Source organism: Rhinolophus sinicus, chromosome 4 (assembly GCF_057876585.1).
Source record: "Rhinolophus sinicus isolate RSI-liver-muscle chromosome 4, RSI-T2T, whole genome shotgun sequence".
In the NCBI taxonomy this organism is placed as follows: Eukaryota; Metazoa; Chordata; class Mammalia; order Chiroptera; family Rhinolophidae; genus Rhinolophus; species Rhinolophus sinicus.
This window is the reverse complement of record NC_142504.1, coordinates 20521468-20540322: the sequence shown is the minus strand read 5'-3', so window position 1 is coordinate 20540322 and position 18855 is coordinate 20521468. Positions and strand designations below refer to the sequence as shown.

At 36.5% G+C, this 18855-nt stretch overlaps 1 protein-coding gene across 1 annotated transcript in view; it reads left to right on the top strand.

Moving 5' to 3' along the window:
* Positions 1-18855, top strand: part of LOC148758334 (histone deacetylase 9-like) — a 178204-nt gene that overhangs the window by 141855 nt on the left and 17494 nt on the right. The window contains exon 7 of the mRNA XM_088797712.1: positions 12292-12439. Within this exon, the coding sequence (XP_088653838.1) occupies positions 12292-12439 (148 nt within the window). The remainder of the gene's footprint in view (positions 1-12291; positions 12440-18855) is intronic.

Below are 18855 nucleotides of genomic sequence, written 5' to 3'. Positions count from 1 at the left end.
CTTTCTTACTTTCTGGTACCACAAGATGTTTCAAGTTCACCTTGATTTTTCCCTGCCTGTATTACTCTGGATTCTCCAGAGAAACCACACACACACACACACACTATAAGGCAATAGCTTGTGCACTTATGGAGACTGAGAGTTCCAAGATGTTCGGTAAGCAAGCTGGAGACTCAGAAAAGTAGATGGTATATTGGTAGTTCAAGTCCAAAGACCTGAGAACCAGGAGAACCAGTGGTATAATTTTCAGTCTGAGACCATAGGTCCAGCTCTCTTGGTCAGCCAGAGATAGAGAATTCTACCTTATTCAGCCTTTTATTCTTTCCAGGCCTTCAACTGATTGGATGAGACCCACTACTTAGGGAAGGCCGTCTGCTTTATTCAGTCTACTGATTCAAGTGTTAATCTCATCCAGAAACACCCTCACAGACACACTCAGAATAATGTTTAACCAAATATCCGGGCACTCTGTGGCCCAGTGAAGTTGACACATAAAATTAACTATCACAAGTCCACCTTTTATCTACTTAACACCATACACGTTTCCTTAAACCATACTTAATTTCCAATTGAAGACACTAATAAGGTGAGAGCTCTGCCTAACATGTTACAACTATTGTGAGGACAACTAAAAACCACGAAGCCCTTCCCCAAGAGAGGAAGTAAAGCTTTGAATGACATTTATTCTCAATATCCCATAACTTAAATACTATGATACAAAATTAACATGACTTGAATACTATGACATTAAATTAACAATACTTAAATACTATGATGTAAAGCCAGTGTCTTACATTACATGATAAGGGAGTAAGGGATGGAGGAAAACAAATATATTTGCATACCAATAACATGCATAACAAAAAGGAGGAAATACTCAGCACCATTGCAGCCCTTGTTATACGGTAATTAGTCATGCATCACCCTTGGTGTTTATAACTAGCTTCTTCCCACTATCCATTCTGTATCCCCTTTGCCTTCAGCAAGCACCTCAGCTGGTCATGGCTTTTTCACCTGGTAGAATGACTCAACCCTTCATTCCTGAAGGGTGTGGGCCATATTAGTAGTAATGCTGCCTAGAGTGGGTTGTTGTAGTTTTCCATTGACCTTAATCACAGGGCATGGTAGTACTAGGAAGTATCCTCAGGAATCACCTGTGTTCCATGCACACTCTTCCCTCTTCCTTACCTCCCTTGTGGAGAAGCAATCCAGCTTCCCCTTGGTGGTCAGAATCATCACCCCAGTCAGCACATTAACTCCTTTCTTTGCCTTTTGAGTCAGAGGCATGAAGAGTGTGAAGTGGCGACAGGCTTAACTTCCAGGTCAGTGCAATCGTTGTGTCTCCTGGTGGATGCTTTCCTCCCTTTGGAACTAATACCTTTAGGCTAACAAAGCATAAGGTCACAGGAACAGTAAGCAGAAAGGTTGCCAGTGGATCACAAGGTGTAAGAGGTGCCATTCCCATTTGCCCTCTTTCACTCCTGGACACAGGACTCCTGGATATGGGAGAAACAGCGCCCTGTGCTGGATGCTGACCTAGAGCATATGCATCCTCCTGGAGGTCCTTCCCCAGTCCTGCATGATATTGCCACCCAGCTTTCACTGAAACGGAGTCTGCTAAAGGCCATTCCACCGTTCTGTCAGACCAGCTGCTTCAGTTCTGCTGTAGACCACACTCACCTTGCCTTTGGCAGTTGAATGCTGCCACTTGGGCCCTGCCACCCTGGGATCCAATGACTCTCCTTGCATTTCGGTTCCCCAATTCAGTAGCCACAGATCCCACTGTAAGTTATAGTCTACAGAAATGAGCGATCACAGAGCTCTTCAAGAATTCCAGGGGTCCCTTCACAGAGTTATTTCTCAGTCATGGTGAAGTGTGTGTTTTCTGGATGCTCCCAGGGTGGGTAAGTCTTAAATGACAAATCCACTCTAACATGCCAGTATTCCTAAATCATTGAATCCCTTCATCTTCACTAAATCACAACAGGTCTGAGATTTCTAACTCACTCACTGCAGGCCATGTTTTGATCCATATTTTAGCTAGCCAACAAATGAACTATTAGAGCCTCCTCCCCACCCACCCATCTCTTCTAGCTGCGACACTAAATGCAGAGTCTCTGTGTAGTGAGCCCTTCATCCTCTTGCCTAAATCCTTTTCACACTACAGATTCTTTTTCTCAGTGTACAATATGGATAAGTTATTTCAACCTTCTTTTCTTCAATTTTCTCATCTATAAAATAAGGAAAATGAAAGAATCTATCTCACAAGGTAGGTCTGAAATTTTATGAAATTACCTGTTAAACACATGGTCACAGGCATAGCATAGGCACTCAATAACTATTTCTCATCATTTTACTTGTTGTTGTTTTTGTCCCAGAGCGTATCTCCATGACCATATTACAAGAATAACTCCCAAAACTTATATCTTTCACTCCAACCTCAGATCTGAGTCCCAGATGTTTATTAAACTCTAGCTCAGCCTCTTTCGTTTGTTATCACAAAGGCACATCTAGTCACATGTCCAAAGACATTGTTATTTTTTTTTGCCCCAAACCTCAGCCTCTTCAGAGTTTCTTGATCCTAGTAGACGGAACCCCATCCTTCCAGTTTTGCTAGACAAGAATGTAGGAATTATTCTTCATGTTACTCTTTCATTGCTGCCTACATCCAACCCATTATCCTGCCCTGGTTTTTGTACTCTTGAAACATTTCATTCATCCATCCACTTATTTCTGTCCTCATGATCACTGTCTCAAGTCAGGCTTCCATCATCTTTCTCCTGGACCGTTTCAGTACAGAGTATCTCCCACATCCATTCTTGCTTTCTTCAATTTATTCTCTAAAGTGCTACCAGACTGATCTATTGCTAGATAAGGCATATTAGTCTGTATACCTTCTTGCTTTAAAACAGAGGTCAACAAAGTTTTATATACAATGTTAGATAGTAACTACATATAGTGTTGTGTTTCAAGTGCTTAACTTTCTGTTGTAGCAAGGAAGCAGCCCTAGCCAATGTATCATGAGCATTGTTGTGTTTCAATAAAACTTTATTTACGAAGATAGAGTGTGGGACCAATTTGGTTTCTGAAAAATGAAAAATCTGAAACAAGTGTATCTGGATGGAATGTTGAAATAACAGACATCACCCAAGATACCGATTGTAAAGGACACCTAAATTTCTGGCCTGAGAAGTGGAGGAAGAAGTATTCAACATTGCTGCCACCTGGTGCACCGGACAGGTGTGCTGTAGACACAGCTGTGACGTGCATGATGCCACCAAGCTGCCAGAAGGTGGTGGTGTGGGGAACGTGGAGAATCAGAGGTTAGGTCTGGGTTAAATATGTTCAAGAACTAGGGGGAGCAATCCTGCATGCAGCGTTTATACTCTGAATTTTTTCCTACAGAAGTTTTGTCAATTATTGTACATTACAACTACACAACTATTTATTTTATGGTTAATTACCTATTTTAAATTTGCCATCAACACTATTGGCTGAAATGTGCTCAGAAACAAATGTGCATGTTAAAAAATTTAGTGCTCAATTGTTATTTCTCAAGTAAGTTGGTAATTAACGTATAACTTGCACAAAGTGTTTGTCAACTTATCATTCATTATGGGGACGTAGTAATGTCATGAGTGACGTGAACCCTGAAGATACGTGCTGCTGAATCAGTGTCAGTATCTACTTTAAAATTTAGTAATTATTTAAAACAAAACAAAAATAGAAATTAAGGCCAAAGGGGATCATTTAACAAGTGCAGTTGCAGGAAGTGCATTTAGGTATCACTCTGTGAAGCATGACTTTTTATTTAGGTAAAATGACTATGCTTCTAATTTTTTTAAATTAACTTTCACTTTCAAGTGTTATTTTTCAAGCTCCAAAGTGAGGTGATAGTTGTTATTTGTTGACTCCACCAGAAGAATCCAGTGTCCTCAGATACTTCAAACAGAAAAATACCTTAATTCTAATAATGGTTTTCATATTTTTCATTCAATTAATAGCATCAAAGTAAAGCTTTTGGAAATAAATCTGCCAAAAATGAAACATAGGGCATTATTGTGGCTACTGTTATAAATTACAGTGAAAATCTAACACTGACAAGATCATTTGTTTTTCTATTAATATGCAAATTTAAACTTTGGTGGAGCATAGCTTAAGCTGAAAGAATAGGAAAGTGTTCGGCATTAGTTATAGAGCATACAAAATTCTTAAAATTTTATAAATTTTAAAACTTAATAAAAAGTAGTTAACGTAATTAAATTTTATTTTTAAATCCCTTAAAAAAGCAATAGGCTTGATCCTCTACAAATGAAAATTTAAGCTGTTGTTCTCAGAACTGTAAATACCTTGATGTAAACACAGTTAGGGTAAAATAGAGTTAAATTAAATGCAATGTTTTTGAAATACAGCTGCTATTGCTGGCAAAGAAAATAAAACACTTCAGAATGGCAGTACAAAATTTCTCTTTTTGCTGCCCATTACCACCTAAAGTAATATCAAGCTATTTTATAAATGACTTTTCTGAATTTCAATTACATTTTTTCTAATCAGTTAAAATCATTAATCAGAATTTTCAGTAATGGACTTCTGACCCAACATGTGGAGTAACTACATACTATAGGAACTACTCTTTGATCAGAAACAAAAGAGAAGCAGAGAAACACATATATGGAACATTGTTTTTGGACATTGGACAATAGTCAGTGAAGGGCTGTGATCACAGTGGAAAACAAACAAGGAAAGAAAAATAAACAAAATGAGTCCTACACTTGCCCAAACTTACTAATGAGAGGCAATTTCCAGGCTGCAGCATAGGGAGGGAGAATCCAAATAGAGTCCAGTGGTTTTTCTGAGTTGAAGATACAGAAGTGATCAGATTTTGGGGAGACGGAAATGACTAGAAATTGTGAGGCAGAGTATTTGAGATGAAGTTGCTATACGGTGAAAGAGCTCCATGTGTCTCTACAGCAGTTTCCTTAAACCTTTGTCTTACTTATCTTTACATGCATGGAATGAAATGCCACAAGGCTGGCAAACAAGCCAATGGAAAACAGAAGGTTAAGCAACTCAAGGAGCTCACACAGGAAATAGTCTATATTCCCACTAGCCAAAGTAGAAAGACTTTATGATACACAAAATATCAAGCAGAGACATCAAAATAGTTTCATCTTAGTTGTAGGGCTAAATTAGCCTGATAGCACAAGCCTGCTCTGGAGCCACTCTAACGAAGAATACAAATAAGCAAGCAAGCAATTGCAAGTGATTGCAAGTAATGTAACCACATGACAAAACAAAGTCCAACACTTGCAAAGAACACAGCAAGATAAAACAACCAAAAATGTTCAAATTAACAATGTCAAGAATCTAGATGAAAATTACCAGGCATGCAATGGAATAGGAAAATACGACCTAGAATATTAAGACAATTAGCAGCGGCTGACTCAGAAATGCAAGGTATGATGGAATTTGCAGGCAAGAATGTCCAGTAGTTACTTCTATTGTGAAGAGGAAAAATGCCAACATAATGCGAAGAGAAAAGATAAACACAAAAACCGTGGAAATGGGAATTTTAGAGATAAAAAATACAATATTTGAAATGAAAGTTTGCACCCTGGAAGTATTAATGGCAGATTATACACATAATGCAAAAAATTTTTAAATAGTGAAGTTGAAGAAATACTAGAAACTATACAAAGTGAAGAACAGAGAGAAAAGGCCTGAAAAAATAGTATGTCAGTGATATACCGGACAACATCAACCAGTATAACATACCTGTAATTGGAGTCCCAGAATAGGTGGCAGTTGGGGAAATATCAAAAGTAATGGGAAAAGGGTTTTATAAATTTGATGGAAAACTACAAATCTACAGATCCAAGAAACTCAATCAATCTCAAGCAGAATATACATGAATAAAATCACAGTGAAGAACATCATAATGAAATCTTAAAATAAGCCGGGGGGTGGGGGAGTAACCATATTAACACAAAGAAACAAAGATAAAGATGATAAGAAAAAGATAACAAATATATTGAATCTCAAAGTATTATGTTAAGTGAAAGAAGCCAGATATTAAGTTTATAGTATGTGGTGCCATTTCTGTGAAATTCTAGAAAAAACAAAAGTGCAGTGGCAGAATTTCAATGATTCTCAGGGGCCAAGAAGAAGCCTAAGATACTGACTCCACAAGGACAAAAGGAACTTTTTATGAGAAGAAAATAGTCTATATTTTGACTGCTGTAGTGGTGACATGGCTGCACACATTTGTTCAACATGCATCTTGACCTGCCCTTAAAATTGGTAATTTTTTTTTTAATTAGTTTATTAGTTTCAGGTGCACAAGACAAAGTAAAACTTAGATGTTTATCATTTATATCCCTCACCCTGTGTGAACCCCCCTCCCCCCATCCACTATCCCTCTGTACGTTGCCCAAATTATAAAATTGGTAAATTTTATTGACGCTTAACTATACCTCAATGAAGCCATAAGAAATAATCATGAAATGAGCAAAACTACCAGATTTTAAAGCTTTTCAAGAATTACAATTACAGTAAATAGTGTTTTCAAAAGGGAAAACATTTAAATTGATCCCCATGAAAGCAAGAGAATAAATGAATAGAAGAATAAACACTCAAACTGTGCACAAGATTTGATTTTGACAATTATGTAGTTGGACTTTCAAAGATGTCTATTTGTTGATGGAATCATCGATAAAACTATTCTTAACTAGATAAATTTATATTCTGTTCTGGAATGGAATGAAATTGAGAAGTCATATAACTTTGCAGCATCTAAATTCATTAAATAAAATTTTAAAGATTCATAAATGGAGAAAACTTTTTTGATAAATTTGGCTTATATAAACTGTTTGCTAAAGAAAGGTACTCAAGGAGGAAAAAGACAGTAGTTATGAAAATATTTTGTATGAAATAGTTACTCATTTCAATATTTTAACAGCTAAGTGAAAATATTTCACACTTAGCAGAAATTGTTCTGAGCTTACCAGATAGTACTGTATTTTAGAGACAGTATTTGCCAACCAAAAATAATATAGTCTCTTCAGAAAAGTAAATTAAAGATGCCACAATTTCAAATTTATTTACCATTAAATTCCACTGTGAAGAACACTTCAGGCAATTTTATAAAAAAGTCTAAAATATTTAGACTACTTTGAAGTAAAAAAATACATTCTTCATAAAAAAATACCAATAATATTCTATCAGTGAGATGGTCACAAAACTGATTAACATATGTGAATATTGACCAACAATCATAATGCTGCTTGTGTCCTTTTTCTAATGTTAAGATAATCAATATAAAGAAGTTGGTTATTGTGCTTTTACATGAATTATGCTATTTTTATCTTTTAGAATGAATTTTAGTTGTAAAAATAATTTTTGAACAGCACTACTTTTTAGATCCATTGATAAAAATAACTCGTTGACCAATAAATGAAGATTTCCATAGCATCCAATTTTTATTTTTAGCCCCATTTTAACATCAAAATTGTCCCAACTTGGATGAAAAATGACCTGGTCACTCTATTTATACACCTATTTTCAATACATCTTTATTTTTGCATATATGTAATGCTTTGGATACTAAGTTCTCCATATATCTATAAAAATGTATCTTTAAAAAGTATTAAGAAACTCTAAGCGCTGGAAAATTCATGAACTCAGGCCCTTTGTAAGTCCCAGATATTAATAATCTCTAAGTTTGAAGGGACTAGTAACAGGCTTAGGTCAGTACCAGCTTCTTTTCATATGAGAACATGTGTGCAATGCCAACAGGTGATATCATTCAAATGAGAAGAACACATCTGAGAAATGACTCCACAGATCCCAAAATGATGATGAAAGGGGGAGATTTTCAAAGTGTCAGGAGGTTTTCAAAGTGTCAAAGGGCTTTGGTTGGGAAAACTTTGGTAGGAGGATTATTTCTAACATAAACCTTCATATGTCAACAACTCCTTTTTCCAAATTACTCATTACCAAAACAATCTGGTTTATACTGAAGTCTGATTACACAGTACCTGCAAGATGCCCTTTCCTGGCTCCTATCTGACCCAGTGACATTCCATCTATGGTACCCACCTCTAACTCTTGACTGTCTGCATTCCATTATCTAGTTTTCACCTTTATTTTAAAATTCCTTCTTTGCTTTATCTTTACCAGACAAAACAAAAATGCAGAATAATAAAGGCTAAATAGTCCAATAAAAAAGTGCTGAAAAATGAGAAAAATGAATAAGGATAGAGGATATGATCAAAAAGGGAGGTGTGTGTATCCAGTTTTAATAGAAAACTCTTTTGCTAGTTTTTTTCCTTAGGAGAGCAACCCAGTAGTGGCTGGTTACTAATATTTTACTTTATGAATAACAGCTCCTGAAAACTAGTAATAAACCTTGGTTCATTTCTCTTATGTGCTAATTGGGGGTATTATTCCCATACCAACAGATATGATTTTCTTGCACATGTTTATGAAAGGAAAAAACTCTACCCATCATGTGAAAATATAACCCATAAATTGTGGGATTTGAATTGGCTGCATATTTCACAGTCTGTACCCACTTTAATTATTCTCCTTTACAAATAGAGATAGTGGTCTATAAATGCATTATTCATGTAGAATATTTCCCTTGTTTTTATAGGCTTTGCCAGAGGCCATATTGAATTTAATGTTTTGGGTTATTTTTGAGTCAGGAACCTCATGCATCTGGATAAAAGCCAAACTTCTAACATTTTTTCTTAGCAGGATATTTTATACGCATTAAATTTTATTCAAAAAGGTCTCAGCTATTTAAAATCTTTCTTACTACTCACATACATAAAGACTAAACTTTGAAGGATCATTGTCAGTCATTCTGCTTAAAGAGTTATTAATGATTCATACATTCTGTACTGATTGTGTCTTAGGAGTCAAGATGTTTATTTTGTCTATGACCAAGAGCTCTCTTCTTGAAGAAAAAGTACAGTGCTTCAAAATTAAAGCCCCTGGTTATTCTAGATGTGCCATATTATCTAAAAGTAAGTGTTTGCTGACCTCTTCAAGGGTTCATAGGCTCACAGAAAAGTAACATTTTCTGTCATAATAAATTTACTCTAATATCCAAGAGTGATATGTAATGTGAGATCAAAAGAATCACAATCATTGAGAATTAGAGCAGGAAGAGACTTTTCGTTTATCATCAAGCCCACAACTATCATTTTATAAATGTGGAAATTATGCCCCAGAGTGATCCAAATAATTTATCTATGTCTAGTGTGGAATCTCCAATCTGGAAATCTTGACTTTTAGTTCAGTGCTCCATTTTTGAGGACTTCTATTCGTACTCTTCAGTGAGCACTTGTCTCCAATTTTATGACAGCTTTGTCAGTGACGTATACCTGGTAACCAGGTGCTTGCAATAGTATAAGGCAGTGAGAAATGAAGAGTAGAAAAATTTAGTCTCAATGTGGTTGTCTCACTTGGTGCAATAAACCCATGCCATTAAGCCAATAAAAGGCGGATGAATAGCGTAGTGCATCTAAGGAATAAGGGTAACTTGTTATTACCAAAGATGATTCCTTTGTGAATAATATATATAAATCTGTTGCAATGTGCATATTTTTTTTAATTGGGATTTTCATATATTGAGTCTATTTTTGTATTTTTATGTGTATTAGGAGGAGGGTAGAGGAGGATTACAGAATACAGAAAAGGCTACATTTTGGAGTCAGGCATTCCTAGGTGAAGATTTCAGCTTTTCTCTCTGCCTACCAGCCATGTAACCTTCAAAACAATTGCCTAATATTGCCTACATAGTCATGAGGATTAAATGAAATTATAAATTCTCAATGTGAACACACCTAACACAGTCCTTGGCACATATTCAGAGCTCAATAATGAGCTCCTATAGTGTTTATAACATATTTTATCCCATAAACCACGAGCTACCTATCGTTTATTTGTGAAAGGCCCCATATTAGTCACTCTAGAGAAAAAGGATAGCATGTCATCCAGCATCACCAGCTTGTGAGTATCATGAACTAAAATAATATTTAATAATATCCCGTGAAACTCATTACAACTGAATGCTCTTAAAGATGAAACACAGCATTTCCAACTTGGGTAAGATTATAATGACACTGTGATCTAGAAAACTTAGGGTCTTGTATGGAGCTGTCAATTCAGGGTCATCTTTCAAAGTTGAGAGAGAGGTAGGGGACACTAAAGAATAAGCCAAGATACGTTTCCATTGCCTACCTCCTAAACCTCTCCTTAGTCCATCTCCTCATTTCTATTCTGTCATTTCCTTTTAGTGTAGACATCATCATTTCTCCCTGGACTTTTGCGAAGATGTGCAATTGGTTTTTCTGCTACCACTCTCATCACCTTCCAATCCATGGTCCACGATCTCTCCAGAGGGATCCTTGAAAAACTTAAACCTGATTCTCTCTCTTCTGCATAAAATGGCCTTCATCCCCCGCAAGTTGAAGTCCAAGACCATTCAGGTTATTTAAGATTATGGGTTAATTAGCCCATGCGTGTGACAGCAGTCTTTCATCGCATCCATACTTTTCCTATGTACCAGCTATGCTTAGCAGTGGACTTTGTACCCCAGTAAAGTATAGAAACTTGAGTTTCTGCACATTTATATACACTCTTTCCTTTTCCAGAGATACCTCCTTATTACCACCTCCCTCTATTTCAGCTTGACTAACTTCTGGTGGTCTTTCAAATACTCGATCAAGAGTTACTTTTTTCTGGCAAATCTTCTCTCACTTTCCCATCATCATAAGTAGATGTGCTACTTATTTCCTCTCAGGAACACAGGGACCTTTTCTACACAGAATTGTCATTGTTTGTTAACTGAAAGGGCTGTCTCAACCAGGCCATGAATTTCTTTGTCTTCACTATCTGGCACAGCCTTAGCTTTCGAAAAAATGTTAGTTTGTGGGTTCATTCACAGTTAAAATTGCTATTATTTGGTCCAAACTAAAGCTTTATGATTCTCAGGACATTGGTCAGAATAGGTGATCACAGAAAGTAAAATAGTAGGAGACAACTATGTCAGAAGGTTCTGTTGGCATGGGAGTGGGTGGGGAGACTGGGTCTCCTCCTCTGAGACATTCATTCCTTTGTGAAGCAGTAAGATAAGGAAAGGCCAGTCATGAAATGTTAGTTAGAGCTGGAAGGGATTTGAGATCAGCCCTCTGTTTTGAGAAGCAGTAATAAGTGCTGGAGGAGAGTCTTGCGACCATGAGGCGGTCGGTCAGTGGCAAGGCTGGGTTTGCAACCCAGTTATCCTCCTTCCCCATTCAGTACTCATCCATTTGCCTTTACAATCTACTGCTTTTTGTTGTTGTTTGGTTTTTGTTTGTTTGTTGTTTTTGGAAGTAAGCAAACAATGCATGCCATTTCCCACCTAATTGGTCAGGCTGCAGAGATAGTTCTAACCTGGTGGTCCTGTCAGCACAGAGGGAGGTTCTCCTGCTTTGTTTGGGGCTACAGAACACTGCACACAAAAAATAGCTGGGGGGCTGCAAGAAGGTCTTTAGCTCTGCTCTTTCGTATTTATCCCACTGGCAAGTTCTCATGACATGACCTCCTATTTTCCTCTCATTCTCTTTCCCTGTCTCAAATAAAGAAACATCCCTATGACATATGGAAGAGTTCCAACATCAGCCAGTGCATATATTAAAGTTTTAAATCAATTATTGTTCTAGTACACACCCTGGGGTTAAGAAAGAAAGAACATCCAGGACTAACAAACCTGATTGTTCTGGCAAAGTTGCCACTCAGGTCATGCTGGCATTTCTGGGCTTTTTCTTTTTCTTTAATATTCCAACCTCATTCAAAAAAAAAAAAAAAAAAAAAAAAAAAAAAAAAAAAATTAATGGCTCAAGTAGCAATTTTTAACATTACTATTTCATTCAATTTCTCCATGAGACATCTACCTCCCAGTCTCTTGAGGATTGCCCAGGGTGGGTATGATGCCCAGAGTTTGCTTAACTTAGTTGCACAGACAGCTGTCAATCTGATAGTGAGTTCATTAGACCATAGATTACTCTTCACTTCATTACCTTCTGAGAAGGGAGAGACTGCGAGTTGGGAATATGAGTAGTTCCCAACTTGGCATTCTTAGATTGAAAAAACTATTCATAACAGTTAAAAAAACAAATTATAACTATGTATAACATGGAGAATTTCAACTTAACAACTCCTCTGAGTTGGACCCATATGAATATTCCGATTAATACTGCTCTGACTAAAATCCCTATAAAGTATGATGCATTTTTTTTCTAGGCAAGTATTGGAAGTCAGTAAGGAGAGTGGCCGTGCCAAGGGGCTGTGCTCTGGCTGGGGCTCAGTTGCAAGAGGAGACAGAGACTGTTTCTGCCCTGGCGTCGCTGACGGTGGATGTGGAACAGCCCTTCACTCGAGAAGACAGCAGGTAGGAACCCAACATGGGGGAATCATTAAGGTCAGTGACATCTAGACTCATCGTCAATGCTCATGAACCTCTCTCCAGCCTTCCCTTCATCTGTCTTGTCCACCTGTGCCACCTGTCTTCTCCAGAGCCACAGATGTCACAGCACATGCTGTCAACTATCAAGAATTCATTCATTGGTTTCAGTCTTCATGGGAAACACAGAGCTGGAGCATGTGGTTGCAGTTCACACAGAAATGGAGGGGATGAGATAGATGATGAGAAAAATCACTCCTTGTTGGCTAATTCAGTGCAAATTATTATGGAAACAGCTGCTGTGGGCTTCTTCTTCTATTTTTATTTATATTTTTCCACCTGTTCTTTTTCTTTCTCTCATCACTTTGAAATTACTGGTATAACAAAGGGAAAAAAAGGAGAGCAGAAGCTGGATGTACTGCTAAGTCAGTTGAATAGCCTAAATACATACAAGCTCCTTCGATGACTGTCCTAGAGGTACAATGACTAGATAAAGATGGAAGTTGCCCCCAAAGAAGACAGGAATGTATATTATGGAATGTGTAGACTTGAGTCTGATTTTTATTTTTACATTTTGATCTGAAGGGGTTGATTTCAATTAGTCTTCATATGAATATAGCTTTCAGGAAAAAAAAAATACTAAGATTAACCTAAGATTGGGTTTCCTTATTCTTTTAAAAAATATCTGTCGGTTTATGCATTTCGGTGTTCATCGTCCTATCCTGCAGACAATGCTACATGCAGAATGTCTTTTAAGTCTACTGTGACCAAAGCCACCAGAATGTACATACTCGTACATTAACATCGGTGCTTTCTTCAGCTGACTTCAAAGTCACATTTCCTCAATTTAAACACAAATCAGGTGAGGCTTTGCTAAAACTCTGCCAGCTTGCATTTTAAAATTGCTTCTGAGAATGAAATCGGATTCCCTCTGTCAATAATATCACCATTAATTACACAGACCCTGCTACTAGTGCATAGATTGGCAATTTTCCCAAGAATGCATAAATTTGAAGAGTTTTTGCTTTCTCGCTTTTACTGAGTATTCAAAATTTAATGGATTTAACATCTTGTTTTGGTCAAGAGCAGGAGATAAGTTGAATAGGAAATTTCACTTATATGAAATTATTTTTTCTTACCATAACCACTTAAATAACAAATTACCAGTAGGAAAAAAAAAGTTGTACGATATTGTATTAGAAGGCATCTTCATATGGGGGTCTGGAACATAAGGGAAAACTTATTTTATGTCTCTGATAGCATGAGCTAACCCCCTGTTGTTCCCAGCTAAGAACTGAACCAAGTTCATCATCCAAAGACGTTGCAATTATTGCAAAGGCCAAATACAGTTAGTTGTCCGTCATTTGAGGGCTATAAAACTGAGGAAACTAGCATCTGTTAGTGTTGGATATAAAAGGAGAATAGCTATTCTTGAGAATTCGTTTAATATAGAGAAAGGAAGCAGTAAGCGAAATTCCAACCTGAGTGAAATGAATTATAAGTAATTTTGCCCATTAAATCGCAGAGCTTAGAATAAATTAAGAAGAATAAATCCTGTGATGAGCCCCAAATAATATAAAAATCTCAGCCCTTTGGCAAGAGCGAGTGTGCTTGTTTGTCCTCAGGTAGATAGTGTGCTTCCCTCCTGCTGCTCTGCAGGGATCTAATCTTGGCTTCAGTTCAAGTGATTTTTAAGCTTCATCTGATGGCAGAGAGAGTAGGGGAATGGGAATGTTTTGACATAGAGGGAAACAGTTGAAGCTTGTGGCTTCAATTCATGTTTGTTTATCAGTTTTAAACAGATTGTATCTATTTTGATTGATTTTTCTTGTGGGAAGAAAAATGGTTTTGCTTGAAATATTTTCTATGGCTTTGAACTCACTTTTTCAGCAGAGGAAAAGAAAAACTATTCTAGAACTGGCTTTTGCATTTCTATTGAACCATGCATGAATTTCATCTGAGAGAATTAGACAGAGAGAAACCTTGAAAGCCACAGAGCATTTATTCTTTTCAGGGGAATACTATCAGAATTGTCCCCCTACTCAATACAGGCAAGAGGACTTTCAGAATGAGATGAAAAGGTGGAAATGTTCTTGGGCCTTTGTTATGAATGCAGTATTATAAGTGCACAGGAAATTGAAAAATTAGAAAAATCAGAGAGCTAAATGGATGGAAAAGGGTGAAGGCAAGATTCTTTTTATAGGAAATTCTTGCCAGTTATTTTGGAGGATATATTGGTGTTTGGAGTGAGATGACTCATTTTGTACTAAGATTTTGGGTAAAGCAGCTCTTTTCCTGGCCAACTCATATCTGACTCATTTACCACTAGTGAATAAGGGATAAAATGCTCCTGGCTAAGAACCATTGTAAGTATTTTTTGTTCATTTTTGGGGGGATGTGGGGGGAGAGGGAGAGATGACAACACAGTGCAGTCATTTCATTTTTATAATTCATTGATAGACCATGAAAAATAAATTATTAGAATAAAGCTGATATGTGGGGATTCATTTTGGGGATGATTAACTGAAATACAGTTTTTCAAATCATAATTTTCAGGTGGCAAAGGACTTGAACAAGGAAAAAAAATGATTGGTGGGTCAGCAAAAAAGTTTAAAAAACTAAGTGGGGCTAAGTTAAGCAGATAGGCCTGGTGACATATAACATATTGTTTTTAAGAGAGAATTGTGATCTTAGGCTTTGTCTATTTTGCCAGGTGACTGTACTTTAAAAGATTATAATTTGCATTGGTCAGATATGTGTTTCAAATGCTTCTACTTTGAAAAGGTCAATGCAGTATTCAGGTTTATTCTTGGAAACTAGTTCAGGATCTGCTGAAAATCAAGAAAAAGGTCTCTCTGTCAAGACTGCAGGATGATAGAGTTAAATTATTGAGAACACATTTACACTCTAGAATTCCTGTTTCTCTTTTTTTTAATCAAAACAAAAACTGAAAGTTAGGTTTCAAATGTGAATTTGATCTATTGATTATAGTGTGAATCATGTTATTTTTTTTAATACAATCTGATATGGTTGTTTATTTAATCATTTCATCTTCAACTTTAGGCAACTTTTCTCATGAATGAAATGATTTCAAGTCATTATATAATATAGAAGCATTAGAAGATATATGATTCTGACTATTTTGGGTTTTGGATAGCTATCGTATTCATGAATATGAAAAAAATGTGTAACAAGAAGATGGAAAATCCCAAGTATCATCTACTTTGGCTTTGAATGACCTATCTGTAGTACCAACAATATTGACAACCCCATTTCCTGTATGTGAAGACTTGTATAGAAATACAGACTATTAAATATCTAGTCATGTCTAATGTACTTAGAAAATCAACTGTTTGCCATGCTTTAAGATTGTGTCTCCAAGACTTCTAGAATCTAAAATATTGCACAAATTATGCAGACTTCTGATTTTTCTCTGTGATACAATTATTTTGAGCACTTGTTTGTCTAACCAGGCAAACATTCCAATTTTATTCTTAATTTCCATCCAGTGTCAACAAAACCTTAGTTGTAAAGTAGGCTGAAATTTGGAAACTCCTGGTGAAGAGAACAGTCTGTCCCTTGTCTTCTTTTTCCTCCTTTTCCAGGGACCATCTTTTTATCTCTTTTATCTCTTTTCAGTGCCAAACATGTGACCTTGGGACATATGTGAAGTCTGACTTAGTATATAGGGATAGTGCTCTCCAGTGCCCAAGTATGTATTTCAGAGGTCCGTTCAGAATTCTTTATAAAGAAGTGTTTAATTTGGAAAGAGAAATGTGTTCTTAAATAGAACCATAAGTATAACGAGATGCATGATACCTGGAGTGTCCTACCAGCTCATCTTAGTCTCCAATCCTTCTCTCCTATGTTCTTACCACTACAGAGGAAGAGGAGAGTGTGTCTCCAGAATCAGCTGGCCAAGTCCAAGTCCCATCTCCCTCTTAATAATTGTGTGATCAGGGACAAGTTACCTATCTCTCTGCACTTTATTTTCCTTGTCTTTAAAATGAAGAGAAATTTTCATAGAGTTTCGAGGATGAAATCACATAAATATATCTTAAGAACTTAACAACTGACACATAGTAAGCACTCAGTAAAGATTGGTTTTTAATATTATTTTCTATAATTTTCTTCTTCCTCAATTTTCTCTGTTTTCCCCTCCATTGGTACATTGATCATCACCCAGTGATCTGTAATATTAGGATACAGAAGCTGTACCTGGGCATCTATATATTTAACTTGTCATATGTTAAATAAATAGTATAGTCATTAAAAACAAGAGTTTGACAAATAATCATTAAGCAATAAATTAACTAATCTGTGGTTGGCTGACTTAAGAACTTTCAGAATGCCCAATACATTGTAGGTAATAAGTAAATACTTATCAAATGAATGAATGAATCTAAAGACAGGAGACAAAACATTGTTAAAAGGGCAACATAACATTTTGTAATGATACCTGAGCTCCTCTTGTCTCTATTTATTATGATTTCTGAGGGAATTAGTGTTTTTATATTTTATAAGAGTTTTCAAAATGTGAATTTTACATTTATTTTCTTTCATAGTACTAATTGACAATGTCCATTTTCAGAGATGTTGACTAACCAGAATCCATAGAACCCATATCACAAAGATGGACTGACTGAGGAAACAAAATAAAGGAGGGAGGGAGAGATGGCGTCTGTTTAAATAGGGAAAGGAATTGTTTTTATGGGGGGAGAAAAATACGGGAGCGATGCTGACAGATCACAGGATTATCCTCCAACCTGCAGGACGAGGAGGGAGAACATCCGGTTCATGCATTTTTTTTAAAACACATTCTGATTATTTTCTATGTGTCAGACAAATATGGGAGCCAGGGTCACAAAGCCGCCCTGCAGTCCTCAAAACATTCCCATACTTGAGGATTGTATTGGTTTTCAATTGCTATCTTTAAAAAATTACTACAAACTTAGTGGCTTTAAATGACAAAAAGGTCAGAAAGCTGACACAGATCTCTTGGGCTAAAATCAAGAGGTTGGCAGGGCCTGGTTCCCTTCTTAAAGCTCTAGGAGAGAATCTGTTTCCTTGACTTTTCTAGATTCTAGAGGCTGCCTACATTTCTTGGCTCATGACTCCCTTCCTGTATCTTCAAAGCCAACAACTTTCCAACTCTCTAACTTTTCTTCAGTCATCCTATCTCTCCCTGATTTAAGAAAAAAGCTGGGAAAGATGGCTTAAATGCCCAGAAAGATCCTCTATGTTTAAAGATACATATGATTAGATTAGACCCACCAGGATAATTTCTCCATCTCAAAGTCCTTAATATTAATCACATCTACAAAGTCAGTTTTGCCATGCAAGGCAACATATTCACATCTTCCAGCAATTAGGATGTACTCGTAGATATCTGTGGGGCCATATTCTTCCTACCACAAGATTAGACATGAACAACCAAGTACAATAAGTGACAAGTCATTTGCTAGATTGAGCTGCAGAATAAAAGAAAACCCACCATAGGCCATGAACTGGGGAACAAATTACAAAGCTGGGACAACTGAGCCAGGAAGAATACATAGGATTTTTACCTAGTAGATAAGAAGAAAGGCATTCAAGATAGAGACAATAACTTGAGCAAACCATCTCTTTTTTTTAACTTCTACTGCCAACACTCAGTCCACAGTACTTTCATCTTTCATCCCAACTCTTACAGTACATTCCTCATTAGTTCCCAAAACTACTCTTGACTCCTTTCTGATCTGTTTTCTACACACCAATCAGGAAGCTCTTCGAAACAAAATGAAAAACAACTGGAGAGCAAATCCTGCAATGACTCTGCTTGAAACCCTTCAGTGCCTTTCCATTTCCATTAGCATGAAGACCATCATCCTTAAGAGGACCTGTAAGGTCTACATGATCAGACACTCACCTTCATTTTGTGCCTTATCTCTGACAGCTTTCCTCTTTGTTTTGTGATCTGTGTTCCAACAAAACCTTGTTTCTTTAAAAACAAACAAACAAACAAAAAAAAAAAACTGATGTATACCTTATATATAATAATACGCACAAATCAAAGTATTTTACCTATTCCTTACTTATATATGCATACAACCCATAATAGGATCCAAAACAGTGTCATCACCCAGGAAGATTACTTGTCCCTCTTCTTTGTCAATGTCACTCCCTCCAGAAGTAAACATTTTCTTTAGTTTTAACTATGTGGATTAGTTTTGCCAGTTCTTGAATTTAATCTAAAGGGAATCATGTAGTATGTACTGGCTTTTATTCCACTAAGCATAATGTTCTTGAGATCCATCCAATCAGGAAATATTTCTTTATTTTTATTACTGCACATTATTCCAGTATACTAACACACCCTGATTTCTTTATCCATGCCACTGTGGATGGACATTTGACTAGTTTCC